Here is a 20,930-nt window from a genome sequence, read left to right on the forward strand (position 1 = left end):
TGTGAAAGCAGTGGTACATCAGTGGCTAAGCTGGCAATAAACATGGTACGACATTGCAAAAATTGCATCGCAAAGGAAGGTGACTATGTAGAAAAGCGATGCAATTTGTTTCGAAAGTGTGGAAACTTTTTGAACGTCCCTCGTAATTTTTCCAATGTTCTGTTTGTGTCAACTTTAAATTTAAGGGGAAAAGTCTTATGTTATGTAGGTGTTTAGTATTTTTTTTTTAGACTTATTTTGCCAGTGATCGCAAAACTAATACCACTAATTATGTTGTTGTCTAATCTAAGTAAGGGCTATGGGCTCTTCCAAATAAAAAGGGATTTTATAGTCTTTAGCCTTCCAAGAAAAAAAAGTTTCACTTACATGTTGCTCTAGCTCAGTCTGCAATTAATGTGCCCTATAGTTACAATGCAGCAATAATTGTGGTCAAAATACACACTGGGGGTACATTTCATTTTATCCCAGTCAGAACTCTAAAAATCTGTACTATACTTGTGTGCAGATGACATGAATACGTATTGTTCATCTGAGTTAAATAAAAAGTGTTTACACACAATGGCATTGTAACAGAGCGAATGCTTATCTGAGTTATTCGAGTAGACAAAATATTGGCAACCATGTGCCATGTATAGTTGTCATGTAAAGAGCAGCTTGAACACATATCTGTCTTAACACGGCAAGCAATGGTTATGAGAAAAGACTTTCCTCTTGTGTAACATACCCATACTTCTAGATCATAAACGTCATACCTCTTTCTGAAAATCAGATTATTGTTATGCCTTAATTGTTATGTCCTGGTTACCCATTGTACAGCACTATATAAAATCAAAACAAGTCCAATGATCAAGACATTTTTGTTTATTTTTTTCTTTTCCCCCTTTTCTTAAAAGTATTAAAAACCAAAAAGATGATGTTTTCACACGACACAACACTTTAAACTAGGCAAACAAAAAAACAGAACATGAGTAAGACGGCATTGCGACAGCACAAGCGTGGATGCATCAAGCTAGACTATGCCAAAGCGTTCGGATCTTTTCCTCTTCTTAGCCTGGAGAAGGAGAGAAAATTCCAAAATGTGACAGAAGGAAATCATGAATTTTAGATCCATCATGCCAAAGCAACACTTTACATATATAAGAAATATTGAAGCAGATTTTAGGCAACGGATTGAACAGCTGTTTACTATAATGCACTATACACATAATAAATGAAAGGTGTGGATCATACGTTATGAACCTTCTTGTATGGTTTAATAAATCTTATTAGCATGTTGCATTTGTTTTTGCTGTGCAGTACAATCAATTCCCTACAGTGTATATTATATATATTCTGATAAAAATCAATGTTTATAAGCAAAACAAAACAAATAAAACACGCAAAGCACTGTTCATTAAAATGAGAGTTGCTGTGTAAGGTATTTGAATGCCCCGTGCTTTAGAAGGTCTCGGGGAGGATATATACGAGAGAATGTTACACTTTGTACAGTCATCTTCATTAAATCTTTTAATACATGTGAAACCCCATCACAAAGCAGCTGCTGAGAGGTTGGAGGAGCCGACACACAGCTGGCACACAGCACTTTATGGATACGGCTTCCTGCTCCCACTTCCCCCACTCTCTGCAAAGCTTACTAGGGTGCCCTTTGACCTACAATAGGGTCTAATTGGCCAGCCTTCCCCCACCTGAGGCTGTTCCAAGGCTCCTGGTCTCTGTGGCAGGAGTTCACACTTCTGACAGAAACCCTCACATTTTTGTGCAAGGTAACCACAATCCAAAGGGTCAGGAGTGCATATTTGACCCCGCATTCCAGTGTTTTACAACCCACCGCATGAGTTACATTACCAACACATAATCCGCGTCCAGCTGTGCTTCGCCGCACAACAGCATATTCACAGGAAAATATAGATATCTGGGAAAGCATGGGGTAGTCACACGTGGAGAAACTAAGAACGCTTTGGAAAAATTCAGTTCTATATCCAAAATGAACATGATAACCTCATCCTGTTACCCCAATCTGTGCCATTTGAGGGACGTGCCATCTGCCTGCGCGATGCAGCGCTTTGCCTTTTGGAATAAGTCTAAGTGGGCTATAAACACACAGTGAGCAGAAGCAACTTAGGAAAATCAGTGTATGTGGTAAAGGGAGCCATTACGTGTATGGTGTAAATTCAATCTGCTCCTTATTACACAGTCAACCCCCTCGAGGATGAACAGAAAAGGCTTAACTGGAGGGGACAAAATCTTCCATTTTCATCAGTCTTCTTTTTGGGCACAAAACACCCCCCCACACACCAAAACTAAGGGCTCGTCACTTTATTGCCCGTCATATGTATGCAGCCTGTGGCTAGTTGCCATTTCCAGATTTGCTTGCACAGGCCAGGGGTGTCCCCTAATACAAACTTGTAAAACAGTATGCAAGAGGAAAGCCCGGCCCAACGCATTTCCAACTCCATACTACGTTCAAAGACGTGTCTAAAACAGCATATGCAAATGAGGAATGGGCAATAAATCAAATAATGACACTGTGCACTTCTGCATGTCCATAGGGGTAGAAATATTTTATTTTTCTAGCAGTACTTACATGGGGAAGCAAACGCCACTTGTCTTAATCTTACCTCAACGTCATCGGTAACAGCAGCTGAACTGGTCACTATGCCGAAACGCTCCTTCCTCTTCTTCAGTTTCTCTTCAATTTCAGTCTATGGGAGAAAGATATGAGGAGATAAATGTGAACCTCTCATGGTACTAAATTTCGGTCCTCACAACCTACTATATTAAATAGTATAAGACTCACCTTATTATAAGGATACCCTTTAACTAACACACAAATGCCACATCTGGCAAAACACAGCTAGGTCTTGCGAAAGGCAAACAAAAGGTTATACCAAGACTGCATGTTTTATACAGGGGTTTACTCCGGTGAAGGAGCAGCTGTAGTATTTGGAGTAGATATTTGCTCAAATTAACCTAACAAAGCAAATTCTATAAAAAGCAGGAGTGTGGCAAACCATAAAGTTATCCACAAGAGTGGTCGATGCCATGTAGGGGTATCAAAAACTATAAATATCAAAGAACGAACAGCAGCAATACATTGAGTTTACCTGCCACAAATATCCTAGCACGAGTATCCAATACATTCTAGAGTCTAAGAGCCAAATCTAGATGAGGTTTCCCCGAGTCAATTATAGGGATGGTAATGGCATGCTAACAAGTCATTCCAGCTGGATACGGTCACTGATAAATCACATGTACGGTATTACTGTGATCAGCACTATATTATCTAAAGTATATTATATATACAAACACACACACACACATATATATATATATATATATAGAAGCTTTGAGAGCCTTCAGGAGAGCTGCCGTTTCATATTAGTGGTATGTGTCAGAATGTCCGAAACCTAAACAGATGAGGACATGCTTATCACGTGTTAAGGGTATTCCATGTGCATGTACGTAGCGCGTAATCCTCCTCCCCACCCTCTAGCAAGCTCTTAACTGCTTCGCTAAATCAACTCTTCAGAGATCTGTAGCCCACTTGACCTTTGGGCCAGCAGGGGTCACAGAAAGGCACACTTACAATGATCCTCACTCCATCTTTAGCCTTGTACTGACAGCTTTTGATTCATGGCCTGCTGGAGCCCATCTGAGCTAAATTACCCCTATCCAAAAGCCAGCAGGCCAAGCATTTATCAAACCTCTCTCCTTAGACCCGACCCCTCCTTGTGCTTGTTTCTGCCCCCAGGCCATGCTCAAGTGCACCCACAGGCACCATGCAGCTGCTGGGGACAGTGACCTCCGCGCTCAAATGTCAGATTTAAGAGTCTATTCTGCCCTCTTGCTCTGGTCACACATTTTATTTTCAGGTAAAACAGCAAGCTCATGTGGCAAAGACGATGGTGACGAAAAAGGGGTCTGCCAGCCATTATAGACTGCAAGTGTATTTAGAGTCGTATGAGGCAATAGGGCTGTACAATGAACGAGTATTATAAACTCTGCAATCTTTAGCATTGCTTCTATAATCCCAAAAATAATAGACATGTAAGCAAATATATATTCAAGTCTACGTAAAAGAGGAAAACCAGATCTTATTTCACAGCAAGAACCACAGAACCCTTAAAGAGAATCCAGATTTAATAAGAATGTCTAACAAAGGCTTTTTTTTTTTTGATAATAGGCATCTTCCACATTGATAAATAAAAAAATTCTTGACTAACCACACAAATTAACATTCTATCCATGAAAGAAAAAAAAAAAGTGTATACTACACAAGTTTTAAAGAGAAGGGAAGAAACCTACATTAGAATTTCATTGTGGCATACAATGATGCGTTACATGACCAAAATGTATATATGTGTTGTAATAGTTACATTTGAATTTCAACACACAGCATGGGGTAAGTGGTACAAGTGCACCAGATCCATGATCACTCTTGTAAAGGGCGACTGATCTCATCTGTGATCAATGGGAAACTTTCACAGGTGTAGGGTCTGCAGACATACCGCCATACAAACCTTTACCATGTCACAGCATGGGAAAGCAGTCACCAGTATTTGATTTTTATATAATACATACAGGTGACATTTTTTAATCAACTGACATACAATGTAAATGAAGAGCAGGCTATTCACGTCAGCAACACCGTTAGGACACTCACTCGCATCTAGAGAGGAGCTGTGCCTCTTCCGGCTGTCTATTTAGAAATGAGTCCTCCAGTCCTTGCTAGCACAGCATTTCCAGAAGGTTCTGGGGCCATTTCTTCATCAGGACAGAGCTCAAGAATTTCATAGAACCAACACATTCAACAACATCTATAGCTAACATTTACATATACACACACACATATATATATATACACGGTATTATAAATACGATACAGACGAGCTGGCAAGTAAAAAAAAAGAAAAAAAAAAAAGAAAGACACATGCAGACAACTAGGAACGGAGAGGCTTTTTGGGGAGCACTGGCCAGGCTGCAGTGAGCTAGAAAGCCTTATGTGAGGACGCTGCTAAAGGATTTGTGTTGCTAAGATTGGGATTGTATAGGAGCCACAATATATATATATATATATATATATATATATATATATATATATATATATATATATATATATACATATACATATACATATACATATATATACACACATGTATACAAGATCTATCCAGCCTATAGGAACATGACTTTTTAGATTCAGAGTGCGGACACAGAGGACTTCTCAGACAGCTGAGCCATCTCTCTAACCTGCACAACAGGGAGTGGAGACATCTTGGCCCTAGGAATATGCAACATGGCAGAGTTTCAAACCCCTGTTGCTTTCCTTCCCCAGCCGAGGTGTATACCAAGTCAATACTTCAGCACCACCAACCACGAGCCCTGACGAATTAAGGAAGTCTCGCTGTGGACGGATTAAACTCATTTGGATGGCTTTGTTTATGCTCATACATGCAGTGCCCCCATCTTCCCCCTATGCTACAGTTATTAACCCCATTAAGAAATGACAGCAACATACAAATTAAGAGCATCTAGGATAGGTTATGTTTAAATATAGCGGACTGCGTATTTAAAATGAAATACTAGAATATTTATTTTGGCAGAGGCATAAAGTCCCCACTTCCTTTTGCTCAATATCCTGGATATTTTAAAGGGGAATGGACTGTGGGGATTGCCACAAACCCCACTCAACACCAGGGTCAAGGGAATCTCAAAATATCCTTTTTGTATTTTTAAAGTGCAATTGAATAAAACTAGTTTAAATAAAATAAATAAAAAAAAAACCATCAGATCCATCAAATATCCATAATAAATGTACTTTGCTTCCAAATCCCTCTTACTGCTCATCACTAGCAAGCCCCCCCCCCATTATCTCCTTTGTGTCTTCTGAGGAGGTCTCGTAGTTCATGGGGCAAATGGAGGGGAGCACCATGTATGCTGCCTTTAAGAACATGGCTCGCTAACCTCTTCTATTCAAAGTTTTAAAACGGCTTCACTGGCTATGAAACTTCATGGAAGATCAGAATTAGATTAAAAAAAAAAAAAAACATATCAAGCTTAGAGGATTACCTGTTCACCAGATACCGCGTGGGTAATAAACTTTTCACACCATTAAACATTATTTGAGTAAAATATTGTATTTGCACATTAGGTTGATATCTACCATAAAAGATTTTCTTCCATATAATTGTTCCCCTTCGTTTTACTTAACAGGGGTTCCGTCTCCTTAAAAAGAACTAGCTATGTGTGTATTTTTTTTTTAAGCTTTATCTGGAAACGCTAATTTATTTAGCATTAATGGGTTAACAGAGCGACTGAGGGCATAAAGGAATAAGAGCAGGTAATGCATGCGAGACAGCAGATTTCTTTCCACAGAACCTACAGAAGTGGGATCAACTAACCAGAAGGGGGTCCGGATCGCTGAGAAACAATGACTTGTCTAAAAACTATTTGGAGAAGAAAGTGTTTTCCTGAAGGTACTCAGGAATTATAAATAAATTAGAGGAAGTCTGACATCATCAACAGCGAAACCAAAAACAAACAGCCATGGGAGAGGTATTTATCATTTCTAGTCAGAATTCCTCTTTAATGAAGGGTTACACGGAGTGGGAACAATAACAGAGCTGAATGGTAAACCGATGGAAATACTTTCATGTATAAGGCCCTGTATGCAAAAGGCCGGACTTAAACTGTAAAGGCTTCCATGGCCTGACCTCTACCCCCTAATAAATAAATATATATATATTTTGTTTGTTTAATTCAGGTACATAAAAAAGGTTCTGTTCCAAAATACGAATTGCAAAATGAAGCTCATTAAAACAAGTGTCACTCCAATTCATCCTCTTAAATGCAAAGTCCCCCCATCTTGTGTTTAATTGCCTCGGAGTTTTGTATCAGTACTCCACTCATATAAAGAGCACCTTAAGGTCTGCTTAAACATTATGAAAATACAACGAAAGCTTTAAACCGCTGATTTCCAGAGCAAACAGCAGGTTAAGGGTTTATAGCCAAGACAAAAGAAAGTATTTTTTGGTAGGTATGTAACTAGCAATGAATCGCTCAAGTAAACAAAATTATGCGATGCATACTGCGTCTTTCCTTCGTTTCATAAAAACGGTTGCATGTCATACACTTTTTGGGTAATAGGGGATACTCAAAACAACCTACAGAAAATTTGAAGTAATAAACAATTCCAAAGTCGCACAATTACAAAAGGCAACGACATTCATTTCAGATGAAGGATTGGGTCGCCCTCACGGAGTCAACATGGAAATGCGTTTTAGTCAGGATAAGGACCTGTTGGTATTAAAGGGGGGTATAAAGATTGGGGGTAGGTTTGCTGGAGAAGGTTCTGCACGCAAGAGAAAAGAGGCAATGGAGCGTGGGCTCGAAGCCATTTGAAAGACACATTAGCCCCAGCGATTAGAGCAGCAGAGATGACTACTCGACCGAAAGATATCTGGCTTTGTTGTAGAGGTAGGGTGGAAAATTTGCATTTATATAAATTACTTTCAACCTAACAAAATTGGCAGCATACACAAAAAAAAATATATACATGTCATAATATATACACATATACACACACAGCAGCGTGGCAATTGAAGGGGAGCATTGTGCCGGTTTCTGAAGGTGGGTTTGAAGACGTAACATGGTTCGTGTCATCGGCAACCATGAATTCTTACCAGCACCAAACTGCCAGCGAGAGAAAGAAAGACAGACCGTATCAAAAGGGAAGCTTTCCAGAAACGTTTGGGACCAAAGACTAGCATCATGGTAGAGGAGTCCTGAAACGGTTAAACATCAAAGCCTGAAACTGTTTAACGTGTGCAGGCTTCCTGGATTAGCGATCCGCGGCACATACATCGCGGACTGTATTACGTCTTCACAAATATACAGAAGGAGACAAGAGATTCTCTCGCTGAAGGAAAACGCATTGAAGGATTAACAAAAGCCAGCGTGAGGTCTGAACGTTTCAAAAGGAACTGAAATGCTGATCCTAACCAACTGTAGCTTGGCTTTTAGGGTGTCCGCGGCGTACACCGTCCATCTGCTTAGTTGGCAAATGGATATATTTTTTAAGCACGGGGGAGAAAGGGGTGGCACGGTTCACCTCAGTTGCTCCCTCGGTTTTATATGCAGTATGCGTGACTGCTCTCGTGAGGCACGGTTTCTAGGTAGAGCTTTGCATACGCTGGAAGCATGTCATAATACATTATACACTTTACATGAGCGTGTTTAATGATCTTTGTTGTAGCCGGTTCATGGCGAGTAGGCTTCGGCTTGTGCTTCCTTCACAAAGCTTTTTGTCAGGGTGCAGGAGATTGGAAAGTGAAGGTCTCGCTACGAGCTGCGCCGAGCATGTCTATGCTTTCACTACCCGACTAATACGCTGACAAGCGGGGTTGGTGGCTCAAGGAAAGGCTGAATGCTTCACAACACTCGCTGAACCATGATGGAGAGGGGGGAGCGAGTGAGAAGCACCAGATATAAGATGTATGAGTGTCAGCAACAAAAGGACAAGTTTTGTTTCACAGCAGGGATAGATAAAGACAGACCAGGTGACGGAGGAAGGGGGTCACCTCCTCCAATTCAGTCCTCAACTAGGATATGAGAATTTGGGTGGTGGGAGATGCACAGAAGACGGTCTCTATGCACTTTAACCATTTTGTGGTATTTGCAGTATACGATAAAGCCACTAGAAAGGGGGCACCCCGGAAATACAAGGGATATGGATAACGTTGCGCAACGTCAATACAGGATTCCAAAAACATGCGCAGATCAGTACGGCAAAGAGCTCATAATAGCCACAAACTACGAAGTATACCAGAAACACACCATAGCATAAAAAAACCCTTACACTGACATTGGGGGGCCAACCTGTGTATAATTTGTACTATAGCCACAAGAGGCTTATGTGTAAGGGTAGTGTGGCAAATTTCAAATACCAAAAAGACCAGGACTGCAGAATTATGAGAAACGCCCAAGAAGAATTTATCCAACGTAGTTATTCATGTAGGTAGCCCGGTAGGAATTTAATGGATATTGTGGAGGAGAACAACCCCCCCTAGACATCCACGGTTTAATGCGTCTGCATTGATTTATATAAATAACCAGCTTTTTATTTTCTTTATTTCTTTAATTCAGGAATATACAAAAATGTTTTAGATATTTGTCCCTTGTGGAATGAGTTCTCCTTGTAATAACAGACAAGTGATACATTCGGTATAAAGAGAGAGCTATAAAGCTATATCCACACACACTAATATATATATATCTATATCTCTATATTTAATAAAAAAAAAAAGGACAAGTGTGCGTGAACTTGAAACAATCATACTCAATCTATTCACCCCCCCCCACATCTACTTTCGTAGATGATATTTTGTACACATAGTTTATCCCTGCGGGAAAGCTGACCTCTACCACTTGCCTGTCACAAAAAAACGTCATCAAATATTTGGCCTGCCAGTTTGGGATGGCTAATCTGCTACAATGAGTGACCACGATTCTGCAGAGACTACGGATAAAATATGCCCTCATTAGGAGAATTAAGGGAGGAGTGGGTGGGCTGAAGCTGGAGCTTCAAGATAATGCATCAAAGGAGAAAGACAATAGAAAAAGTTTTTTTACTAATTCAAGTCATAGCGCTGAAGTTGGGTATAACGGTATTATCAGAGTAAAATGGTGGAATGGCGAATGATAATAAATCAGGATGGAGGAGCCTGGCAAACCGATGTAGCGCGGCCTTCCTGTTAGTGAGAGTAAAGAATAACCGTGTGGCTTAAAGTCATTAATAGGGACAAGATTGCCAACCATACACTAGTGGGTATTTACTATAACCCACAAGACACTGGTGGTTTTAAAGAAGCAAATACGTGGCAAAAAACACATTCAACAAGCTGTTATCATGGGAGTTTTGTTCTACAGGAACTGACCGCAAAAACCTGAACACACAGCTCACAATATAGTATAATATAATTAATAAAATGGTAATGGATGCTTGTTAAGGGAGAGTTGTGGGTGGGTTGCCATGAAATTACATCTCCTTTAACCAAGTATTAAAAAGGCGATAACCATGACGGTTGTATCTTGTGAGAATTTAATGGCCTGAAAGATCCAATATCGTTAACATGGAATAACTTATTGACTAAACAAATGATGCTGAAATTAGACAAAAAATATAGTAGATTACCATTGCTTTCTGACACAGGTTCAGACGGTTGTGTGTGTAAAAGGTGTAAACATGCCTTCTTCATGTAAACTTGAGTATAGAGACAAGGAACTGGGAAGAGCTACTTTGTCATAAAAGAGCTGGTGGGAAGGGATCCAAAAATTGTATTTACAAAAAACAGCAATAACTTTCTCAAGGAGGTGCGATTATGCTGACAAAGGCAGTAAAGCCCCATAAAAGCGGATTATTGCAGTCTAACACCAGAGTGCGAGGTTTGCGGTGGATAACATTGTTTCTGATTGGGATCGGTCGGGGGACGGATGTTCGCACACCTGGAGGGGTCAGAGACGTTAATGGGAAGGTCTTACTCTTCTAAACCTAACCCAACACAGTTTCTCCTCTGTCTCAATTCTATCTTGACCACAATTATGTGATATTCGCACAAGCCTGCTTTGGGCAATCTACTTTTCAGCATGGTAGAAGTAAAATAAAAAGAAGAGCCTTATTTTCTCACAGCAACTGTAGGTTGAAACCATAAGGCATTATTCCTAAAGTTTATTTTCCTTTTTTCCCTCAAGGAAGCCTAAACTTAAAAAGGCAATTGAACAATTCAAAATATACAATTGCTGCTGTTTTGGTGATAGAAGATTATCTTAAAATTTACAAAACATGAATATGCATTACCTTCTGGGTGACCGGAGACACACTCACACCAAACCGTTCAGCCCGCTCTTTCAGTTTGTCCATATTTACCTGTTATAAACAAAATGCGTTACATAGGCAGATGAACGGACTTCATATTATATTTTAGGACCTAAACATTCACCAAAAAAAAAATGGGGTAAGGTAATGACGGCACCAAACAGTAGGTGAAGGGTTATTCCGGTGCAGCTTTTGTATCCAGAAACACCACTGCTCCTTGCAGTCACAGCACTCAGGTAATGCAGTAGAAAAACTACTTTAATGCGTATCTTGACAGCGGACCCCCCCCAAAACAAAAAACAGAACAAGCAAAACTGTCAAGATATGCTTTGAGGTAGTTTTTATACTGAATTATTACCCAAGCGCTGTGTCCTTTTTACCTGACTTGAATATATTTTATAGGATTTTACTCAAATTCATAAAGGACTGAAGTGACATTTCACAAAATTGGATTAACTTTATGGCAAAAAAAAATATGGCACATGCAACAATTTTTAATCCCAAGGCCACACGACATGTATTATGATTGCCATATTAACTGTTCACATAAAGATTTCTATATAGCATAAATATCTAGACAGTACTTACTGGTTGAACGTTTGATGACTGGCCTGAAGGAAAAAAAAGAAAATTATAGAAGACAACGCTTACGCGGCAAAATACATTTTAAAAAAAAAAACACTAAATACTTGCTAAAATATTATATAATCTAAATAAGGGGGAAATGGTTTTATTGCATTGGAAGATTTATTATACGTTGTGACAGTCAGAAAAGCATGATCTAAGTAGAACAACCAGGGACCAAAGATGGCATTTTTATTAGAGTTAGAAGGACACAATTTGTCAGATTCACTAGACTAAGTGAAAACTTTAAAATGATCCCTAAATATTACTTAGATTTTCTACAGAGGTTAGGATAAGTAAAATATATAACCATAGCAGCAGTTAAGATAACAGCTAAACAGAATTTTACACAACATCTATGAAACATTACAGTAGCCGATGCAGAGCATAAAGCAAACAAGCTTGCTACTACATAGACGGTATTTGGACGAATAATGACAACAACAAGACACTGGAGAAAGTAGTTGCACAAGCATTCGAAAGTGAAGGTGCTTTCCTTACCTTTGTCAGTGGACGAAACACCAAACCTTAAAGAGAAAATAGACAAGTTAAACTTTTTAAGTAATTAAGAGACTTTGTAATCTGCTGGGTAAGGAACAAAGAAAATGCAGCTTTTTGATGGCCATACAAATGGATTCCTAAATCTTTCAGTAGAATTCTGAACATCTTTCATGAAACTAGCGCAAAGAGACCACACAATATACACAACTTACCGGATGGCTCGAGCTGTCTTTTTGGTGTCTGCATCAGCAGGGACGTTAAACCTCTCTGCTCTTTTCTGAAGTCGCTGTTAAAACGATACAAACATAGATAAATCTAGATATTTGTGTTAAATACACAGCCATCACGTTTTACATATAGGGAAATCGAGCAGAACCGCTCTGACCTGTTGCAGATTCTAAACCTGCCTATAAAAGCAATGTTTGTGATTTCTCCATGGAGCACATTATCTGAATAGACATCCGTAACAAACTTAGTGAAAAGCGTTTCTTACTTCAGTCTGAGAAACCCCCATTGACGTTTTCACGAGCTTCTTCTCAGCTTCTCTATGAAAAATAAGAAATAGCGAAGGTTAACAAAGTGCCCCCCAAAATAGTTTCAGATAACCATTATCTAGAAATTGAGTCTCATTCCAATGTCAAAATTATAAAATCTTTCCACAGCTAGAGAGGCATTTTTGTTACTCTACAGCGTAACGTAAAAAAGTAACACCAATAAATGTTAAGGGATAATTCCAAGCAAACAAAAAAAGGTGTTAAGAAAACAAAAAAGTTCCCAGGCTTTAAAAAACAAAACAAGTGAAATGGTGTCAGGCCCTACAAAGCTTTCTACCAAGTGAGGATCGTAAGAGCCCCATAAAAGCGGAGGTGCTCGCCGAGGGGAACGCTGCTATGCTTTTGTTCCCAAATCACGGAGGAGTTTTTTCCCATGGAGCAGTAAAAGTTTTAACAACTTACACAGGAAGCAGAACAGGGTCAGGGGACAGGATGTGCCGTTCCACACCCCAGAGGAGTAAATATCTGAGGCGTGTTTAAGGGATCATCAAAAGGCTTTTTAAAAAAACATACCATTTTGGTTTGTTTGTACCCATCCCAGGTAAACCAACGTAACATAAACGTCACAACAAAATCTGTCCAAGCAAACAGCTCTACTGCAAGACCAGCACCGTGTACACTCTCCAGCGTCAGCCTTGCGGATGAAGTCAAGTACACCTGCCATTCATCGAAGTGCCACCTGCTGTGCCCACAATACTAGTATCGGCACAAATGTAATACAAGCCAAACAGAATGTAGTGCTGTCAAAAAAACAAAAACCACTGATATTTGAATATCTGCAATGAGAGAAAAAATGAGTTATATTATTGCAGTGTTCCAGCTAGATACTATCACCGTTTTGTTTTATGGGGGGGGGTGTGAGATTATATATATATATATATATATATATATATATATATATATATATATATGTTATTTCCAGTGGAAGAGCAGATCAGATTGTGTTAAAAGGTGCACAGTTCTCTTCAAGTATATTCTGGTTGTCAAAGCCTCACACAAGAAGCCCAATCAAGTGAATCGTTTTCTTGGCCTTTGCTGTGTAGATGCTGCCACCTGCTGGTGAAAACCAGGTTATTGTAGAAAATAACTTTTGTCCCGATATAAAGGTTACAAAAATAGTGAACAATATAACCTAATCTCCAGTCCAGTAATTATTAAATTAGATAGAGTTGTGTGCATACGTATTAGGAAGAGCTGTTTACAAATGATGCCCAGTACCATCAGACTAACACGATCTGGATGAAACATTGAATTCCCAAGCTGGGAAGAGGCAGTGAGGTGCTTAATATAATACATGCACTGGGCTATAATTAGATGAGTGCAATACGGTGTTAGCTGCAGCGTTTACCATATCTGCATAAATTTAGGCCGGCTTCCACTGAATTGGAATGAAACTTCTACTAAATGAAGTTATATATTAAATTACAATAGCCCACAGCAGAAGAACACCTCACTGCTCACTGATTATAAAAGTTTTTTTAACTTTCAAATTTAAAAAAAAAAAAAAAAAAAAAAAAAGTGCATCAGGATATTGTGCAAATCTTTGAAATCAGCCCATTTGTCAGCTCTCAGTGACTGTGATTTCAGAAGATTGAGATAACCATGCGAAAAGATTGTAATAAGCATGGGAAGCGGCTGTGATGGAGAACACATACAACACAAAACTGCCACGAGGAGAACCTCAAAATCAAATACCTACCCCCTTTATACAATAACTGACATTTTCCACAAGGGTTTCCCGTCTAATAAAACAAAAATCATTTTAAAGGATCCTTATGTCTCCAATTGATTTAGATTATTTCCCCCTGTTATTGCACCTTTACATTGCATTTCTTTAGGTTGGACCCTTCCAGTGGGAGAACGCACCACACAGACAATTATCTGATCATAAAAGTTCTGTTAAGAAACAGTTTTTTGGGCCCAGTTAAGCTAAATAAAACGATAACCTCATCGAATGAAACAGCAATTTCTATCCAACAGTACTTTTCCTCTAACAAAGTACATTGTACGGTTTACAAACGTAACAGACTGTTTGGTGTGCCATACATTCCCAAGTATCTTAACCCCGCTGTGACCAGTGACGTACCAGGTACAACAGGGGAAAATGCCTTAACTCGCACGTCTTGTTTAAAAGGGTCCAACATTGCCACTGCATGTACTTACATGCGCGTGATCGCTGCCACGGCAAATCACATTAGCGCACGTACAGTTAAATGACAAAAGGCAGACAAATGGGTTGGAGAGAGCCAGAAGATAGCAAGAAACAGGGATTCTCTGATTGTTTCTGTGTAAATAGATGGTTAGGCAGAGGTTAAAAAACCTAGAAACTTAATATGAAATAGTATGAAAATAGTTAAAATGAAATATGAGTATATGGTGGTAGACAAATTGCTGCCTTTCTTCAGCCGAGGGAAGCAACGGTTGAAGAAAGCCTTAGCAAAAATGACGAAAAAAAGGCTCTGTTCCTGTAATGTAAAATAGGCCTGGTCCTAAAAGGGTTAAGGTTATGGCATAACTACACCATGACTCCAGCCATACAGTCTCACAGATCAGTATTGTTTAATAAATTCTTACATTATTTTCATATCCATAGGTTTTTAGAGGGATTGCTAACGTAGGACTCGTAGGATGATATTTTTTTAAATTCAACCCAGTCCTCAAAAGGTGTTCCATGTTCGATTTTACAAGGAACGTTTTGGTGTCCGCAGCCAAATATTACTAAAGGCAAGTTACTACATAGGAACATTTGAATGCAGGTGCCAAGAATATACATACGCACTATTCTATACGCAGGTGTAGCATTTGTAATCCAAGTTCCAGATGACCAAATAAAGAACCAACAGGTAAGTCGTGTAAACAAAGGTGATACAGCAGACTTATAATGGGCTTCTCCCCTAGATCCAGCAAATGACAGACGGGCTTACACCCTGTGCAATCTGCAGTAGCTCCAGAGAGCTTACGCACTAGAGTAGGTTTGGAGTGAGCATGGCGGAAGTCCCTGCACACGGCTACGAGAATCAAATCACCTAGATTTGGACTGAAGAAAGATCAACAATGATTCAGCTGGACTCAGCTAAAAGTCTTCTCTGTACCAACAATTAGCGCAAATATCCGCACAACCAATAGTTGCAAATAAATTCTAGAGTTGTATTGGGAAAGTACAGATCTAGCCAAAAATAATACGACTACGATGTAGTCTAAAACCTAATCCAGAGGAAGTAAAAGGAATGGCATGTGTTCTTACAAGTCTTTCGATTTGGTGGTAGGGTCATCTTCTTTGACTAAATCTTCAGAGGATTTTTGCTCTTCTTCCTGCAAGTAAAAGACGAGTTATCAGAAGGATTTCGTATTAATAAACCTCAACTAATGCTTAGCTGCCACATATCACTGCATTAACGTGAGCGGTTATCAAGGTGTGTTTATATGCACAAGCTCGTGACATTATGGCACAAATACACAAACACTTGATGCCTTTATTTAAGGAAATTGTGAAGCCAGGCCAAGGCTTCAGGGGGTAGGTGAGTGTGTGTGTGTGTATGTATGTTATTGTTTGCGTTAGTCTCAGTGTCTGATGTGTGTCTGGTTACATTAAGTGTGTGTGCGAGGTTATTTTGGTCTGTAGGTTTGTGTGAGTGTGTGAATGTGTGTTGGCCCGATTACCAGGCTGTGTTAATGTGAGTGTGGGTTGAACCTCTAGTTGTGTTTGTGCCCCCCACAAGCTCTGGATCAGCCAATAATGGCCAGAAGAATTGGGATATTCATTTCTTGTTCTGATATTCTCTGTTACAAAGGCAGAAACAAATAGCCGACAAGAGTGAATTCAAACCTGAAAGGAATCATATTGATTTATCTGGTACACTGTATATGAAGTTTCTTTTGAATGAGTAGTTGCGCACATTTCTAAAGGGATCCGTGAAGTAAACAGTGTTCCAGTCTCACATATAATAAGCTGCTGGTTCCCGACTTCAGTTACCGAGATACCAGATCAAAGTAAGGGAGCTCCATTACATGGGTTAAGGCTCCCTTATGTGGCCCTTCTGAAGGAGCTTAAAGAGAAGATCCTCCAGCTGCGCTAACAGACCCACTGCCCCAGATCACCAGCATCTTTTTGGCAATGAAAGTTGGTTTACCCATGAATAAATGTGTATTAGAAATTGTATGTTATTGTATCATAGCAGCCATCCCACCTTCTTGCCACAGGATTAAAAGATTACTTTTCCATTGAACCCGTTTTTTGGGACTTGGGATGAAAGGTCTTAAATGGACACAACCTTACATGAAAGGGTAATAACCCTTACATCTGTTATGTCCATTTTAAAACTGACGGTTACATATTATACACACCCAAATATATTTTTAATTAATTTGTGACAGATTCGTGCTATCATGATATCTAGCATAGCAAAGCATGCGACTGTTTATGGTTGGCTGCTTATTTTCAATCCAACTTTAAGAGCACACTCAGCTTTTTATAATTAAAAAGGTTTTCCAAAAAATATTGTCTAGTTTTTGCAGAATGTTTTCTGGCAGCTGCATATCAGTGATGTGTATGTTTTAGCTCTGTTTTCTTACACACTCTACTAGGCCCCTTATCATAACATCCATAGTAAACAATATAACGGCTCATAATATTTCAAGCAAGCACTCAAATTTTACCTCAGTTTCTTCACCTAAAACATCTTCGTCATTCGGCTCCTCTTCAGCTACAAAGCAAGGCGTGAAAGACAAAATTAAGTAAAAGTAAATTAATTCAACATGGTCAAGGCAGCAAACAAATGCCGTACACAAAGTAGTAATGTTTCAGTGTAATATAGCTGCACAAAAGGAACACTCACTGACTCATTTTAGGAACGTATCAAAGCCGTGTTAACAGGTTTAGTGGTTTTGGCCAATAAAGGTGGACTGCAGGCAAAATGCGCCGTTCCCCTTTCCGGCACAGAGAATTAAAATAACATGGCTACGTACAAAGGTGGAAAGATATCTGCATACTTAGGAGCTGAATATTTCATCACTGCCACAGAGGCAGCAGATTAACCTTTAGGAATACAGAAGGGTTCCGCGACCTCTTGGGTTTCAAGCTAGCTAGCCCTGATACAACTCAAGCCACGTCTCCGATTGTAGGGGAGTGGGGGTGATCTTAGCTAGAAGGGAAAGACTCACAACAGCTCATATTTCCATGATCACTGACCACTTTAATATGACATTAGTTGCTGTGTCTCAGTCAACACATTTGTTTTATTGCTTTATGTTCATTCTATGTAACAAAAGTTAAACTTAAGGTGAAAGAAAACCTTGTACAAAGTGGATATAGAGGTGAAAGGTGATCGTTAACCATATTTGCATGCGCCTACCCCTGGTACCCTGTTCATTCTATGCCAATTGTTATTTTTATCTTTCCATTATTGATTTTATGCGACACAAGACTTGATACCCTACCATAGCCAAGGCATGTCCATTTCTCATGTGTCTGGGGACATCATTTGGAACAATGCTCACTCGGTTTAAAGTATCCGTGCTACAAATCTCAGCATCTTTCTCTAGTAACCCTATTTTGATGCTCTTTGTACCTCCTAAGGTTTGAATCATTGATGTGAAGTATCATTATTTTGAGCTGACAGCACGCCTCAGTAGATAAGGAATAGAAAGCAAAACAAATTGTTAAAAAGAGGCAAGTCTTTGCTAAAAAACAGTATTGCCTTTTTGTATACATGCTAATTGTACTTTCTATCCTGCTAGAGTAAAATTTACAAAAAGCATGGCTTATACTGAGAAAACACGAAGTGGGCAAAGAGCAACATACTAACACACACTTATGACATCACATTGTTCATACATGGACTTTAATATGTAGTTGGTCCTCCTTTGCAGCTATTACATCTTCCACTCTTCTGGGAAGACTTTCCACATGATGTTGTAGTGTTTATGTGGGATTTTTTGCCCATTTATCCAGTAGAGCATTTGTGGGGTCAGGCTCAGTTCCAGTTCATCCCAAACATGTTCGATGGGGTTGACGTCAAGGCTCTATTCTCTGCCAACAAATGCTCTTCTGGATGATATTCCCACAGAAACTCTCCTAAACCTTGTGGAAAGCCTTCCCAGAAGAGTGGAGGCTGTTATAGCTGCAAAGGGAGGACCAAATACATACAAACGTCTACGTACTTGGAACGAGACGTCATAAAAGCCCCTGTTGGTGTAATGGTCAGATGTATCAATACTTCTGTAAAATACATATATAAGTGAGGTAGTTCTTGCAACATGAATATGTTCTTCAGAGATTAAAGAAAAAAATACATAAGACAGTAAGAATATAATCGAGATATTCCTAACCGTGCTCTTCCAGGTACGCCTGAAGCCTGTTGATCAGATCACTCTTGTTGCCTTTCACTTCCAGACCATGGGCTAAGCACTCCTGCTTCAGTTCGGCAAGCTAGGTCAGAGAAGAATTAAGAGGATTATTAATGTGGTTAAATTAATTGCACGTGATTCTCAGTTATTCTTGGCAACACAGATGCTATCGTGAAGCCATTGTCAAGAACTGAAGCTCCAACTGCCCTGTAGACGGCTTCTATGAAATATTCTGTGGGGCTGCGCATAGGGGTTTATTCAGTAAACGGAGAGTTGTTGAGCTTTGCTGACCCTGCATAACGCAAAGCAAGAGTGTAAAGAAATTTTACTAAATTAACTATGCATGATACCGGCCAGCCAATCCATTACTGAGGTGTGGACCTGCATAATGTATAGTGAAGTCAAGGAAGCCCAACTCTACAGACCACTCTCCCTTTAGTGAATAGATCTTAACGACTGTAGAACTAACAGATGTATGAATTATACAGGACCAGCCAAGCAGGAGCTGAATCCACAAATATCCTGCAAACTCTCCGTTTAGCAAATAGATTACTGTGTTTTACTTGAGTTTCTCCTGTAACACGGTCTGAGCAGCCCTGCAAACACATAGCGAGGATATCCAAGCCAATCGCCACCCACCTTAATCGAGCAATCATTTGCTTTGGCCCCCCCATAACGCATAGTGAAAGTGGTTTTACCTGATGAAACCCAAAAGGGTTCCCCCTCAACAGTTCAAAACTTGGGGTCCATACTGGTTTCTGACATTTACCCAAAATTTCCAGATAGGGATAAATTTGAGATCAACTTAGTTTACCATTTACAAAAAAACAACATTGATCATTGGAACACACGACTCCCTAAAGATGATTACACCTTCGTAACATCGGAGGTTAAGTATTTTTAAACTTTAAACGTTTCTGCGCTAATATATACTACACGGCACATTGAACAACTGCCCTCTGGGCAGCCAGTCACCAAAAACACATTATTAAAGCTAATTTTTATTGCATGTTTGTCTCCCTCCCCGATTTACCTTTCTCTACTTTCTGTATACAACAATGTGGGGACGTTATCATATGAACTTTTTAATACATGTTATACTGGCTGGGTCTAGGTTGAGTTAAGAGCTAAACTAGCTGCTGAGCAAATAGCTAATATTAATTCTGATATAAATGTTGTTTAAAAAGATCTAAAATGTGTGACATTATTTAGATCACTTTATCAGTCTATATAACTCCTCTACAAGTTTAGTTTCCATAAAGAAAACACTGCATTCTCCCCACCCCACCACTGTATAAAACTCACACAGACAGAGGTGAAGCCATTGGGAATGTAAAGATGCACGCTCGTCAGTGGCGTGTAAACGAAACCACGAGGCATTTAAAGTGTTTTGATTATATTCGTGTAAGTAAATACCAGCATTAATTCATAGTCTAAACGCAAGCGCAAGGTGCTGGGAATGTTGCTAATCACACATATAGAAGGGCATGAACACCACCATGTCAGTGGGCAACAGAGATTTGTAAAATACACGGCGCGTAGCCCTGACTTCCGACACATGCCGGCATGTATGGCTACCATACCAAAAAGAGCACCGGAAAGCAACGGTCTGGCGAACGCTATGAAACATAACAGCGAACGTAACATATTAAATTGTTTCCCTTAACTTGTTACTACCTTCAGCTTGTGGAGCTCCACTGTGTCCGCCATCTTGCTATCCCAACTCGCCTGTTACTGCTCAGTAAGAGGGCCAGCAATAGGCTTGTCGCTCAAATGACGTCACTTCCAAAACAAAGGGCGGGAGATTCGTTTCCAGGTATTACCTTTCGGACGTTAAACGGAACTCTGTTGCACCGAAATCACTGCCAATTAAACTTGCCCAATTAATAAGCATGGAGAGAACATTAAATGTACCCCCCAAGCAAGGAAATAGGCGGGGCTTACATATGCATTCCACCGTGCTAACAGATATAGTCGTCTAGTACGCTTCCTGAAGAAGGTAAGTTTCTAGACCAATCATCAAAGGGATAAGT

The 20,930-nt window shown here is 39.6% G+C and overlaps 1 protein-coding gene across 1 annotated transcript; it reads right to left on the minus strand.

Annotated features, from left to right (window-relative positions):
- Positions 1-890: 890 nt before the first annotated feature.
- On the minus strand, positions 891-20,830 carry SARNP (SAP domain containing ribonucleoprotein). Its single transcript, XM_053455647.1, has 11 exons — positions 20,575-20,830; positions 18,880-18,979; positions 17,209-17,255; positions 15,797-15,864; positions 12,492-12,543; positions 12,211-12,284; positions 11,999-12,024; positions 11,462-11,484; positions 10,856-10,924; positions 2,619-2,702; positions 891-1,051 (listed from the first exon to the last, which is right to left on the minus strand). The coding sequence occupies exons 1-11, from the start codon at positions 20,605-20,607 to the stop codon at positions 1,010-1,012; spliced, it is 618 nt and encodes a 205-aa protein (XP_053311622.1). The 5' UTR covers positions 20,608-20,830; the 3' UTR covers positions 891-1,009.
- Between the last annotated feature and the right edge of the window lie 100 nt (positions 20,831-20,930).

The sequence above is a fragment of the Spea bombifrons genome, chromosome 2 (genome assembly GCF_027358695.1).
Source record: "Spea bombifrons isolate aSpeBom1 chromosome 2, aSpeBom1.2.pri, whole genome shotgun sequence".
NCBI lineage: Eukaryota > Metazoa > Chordata > Amphibia > Anura > Pelobatidae > Spea > Spea bombifrons.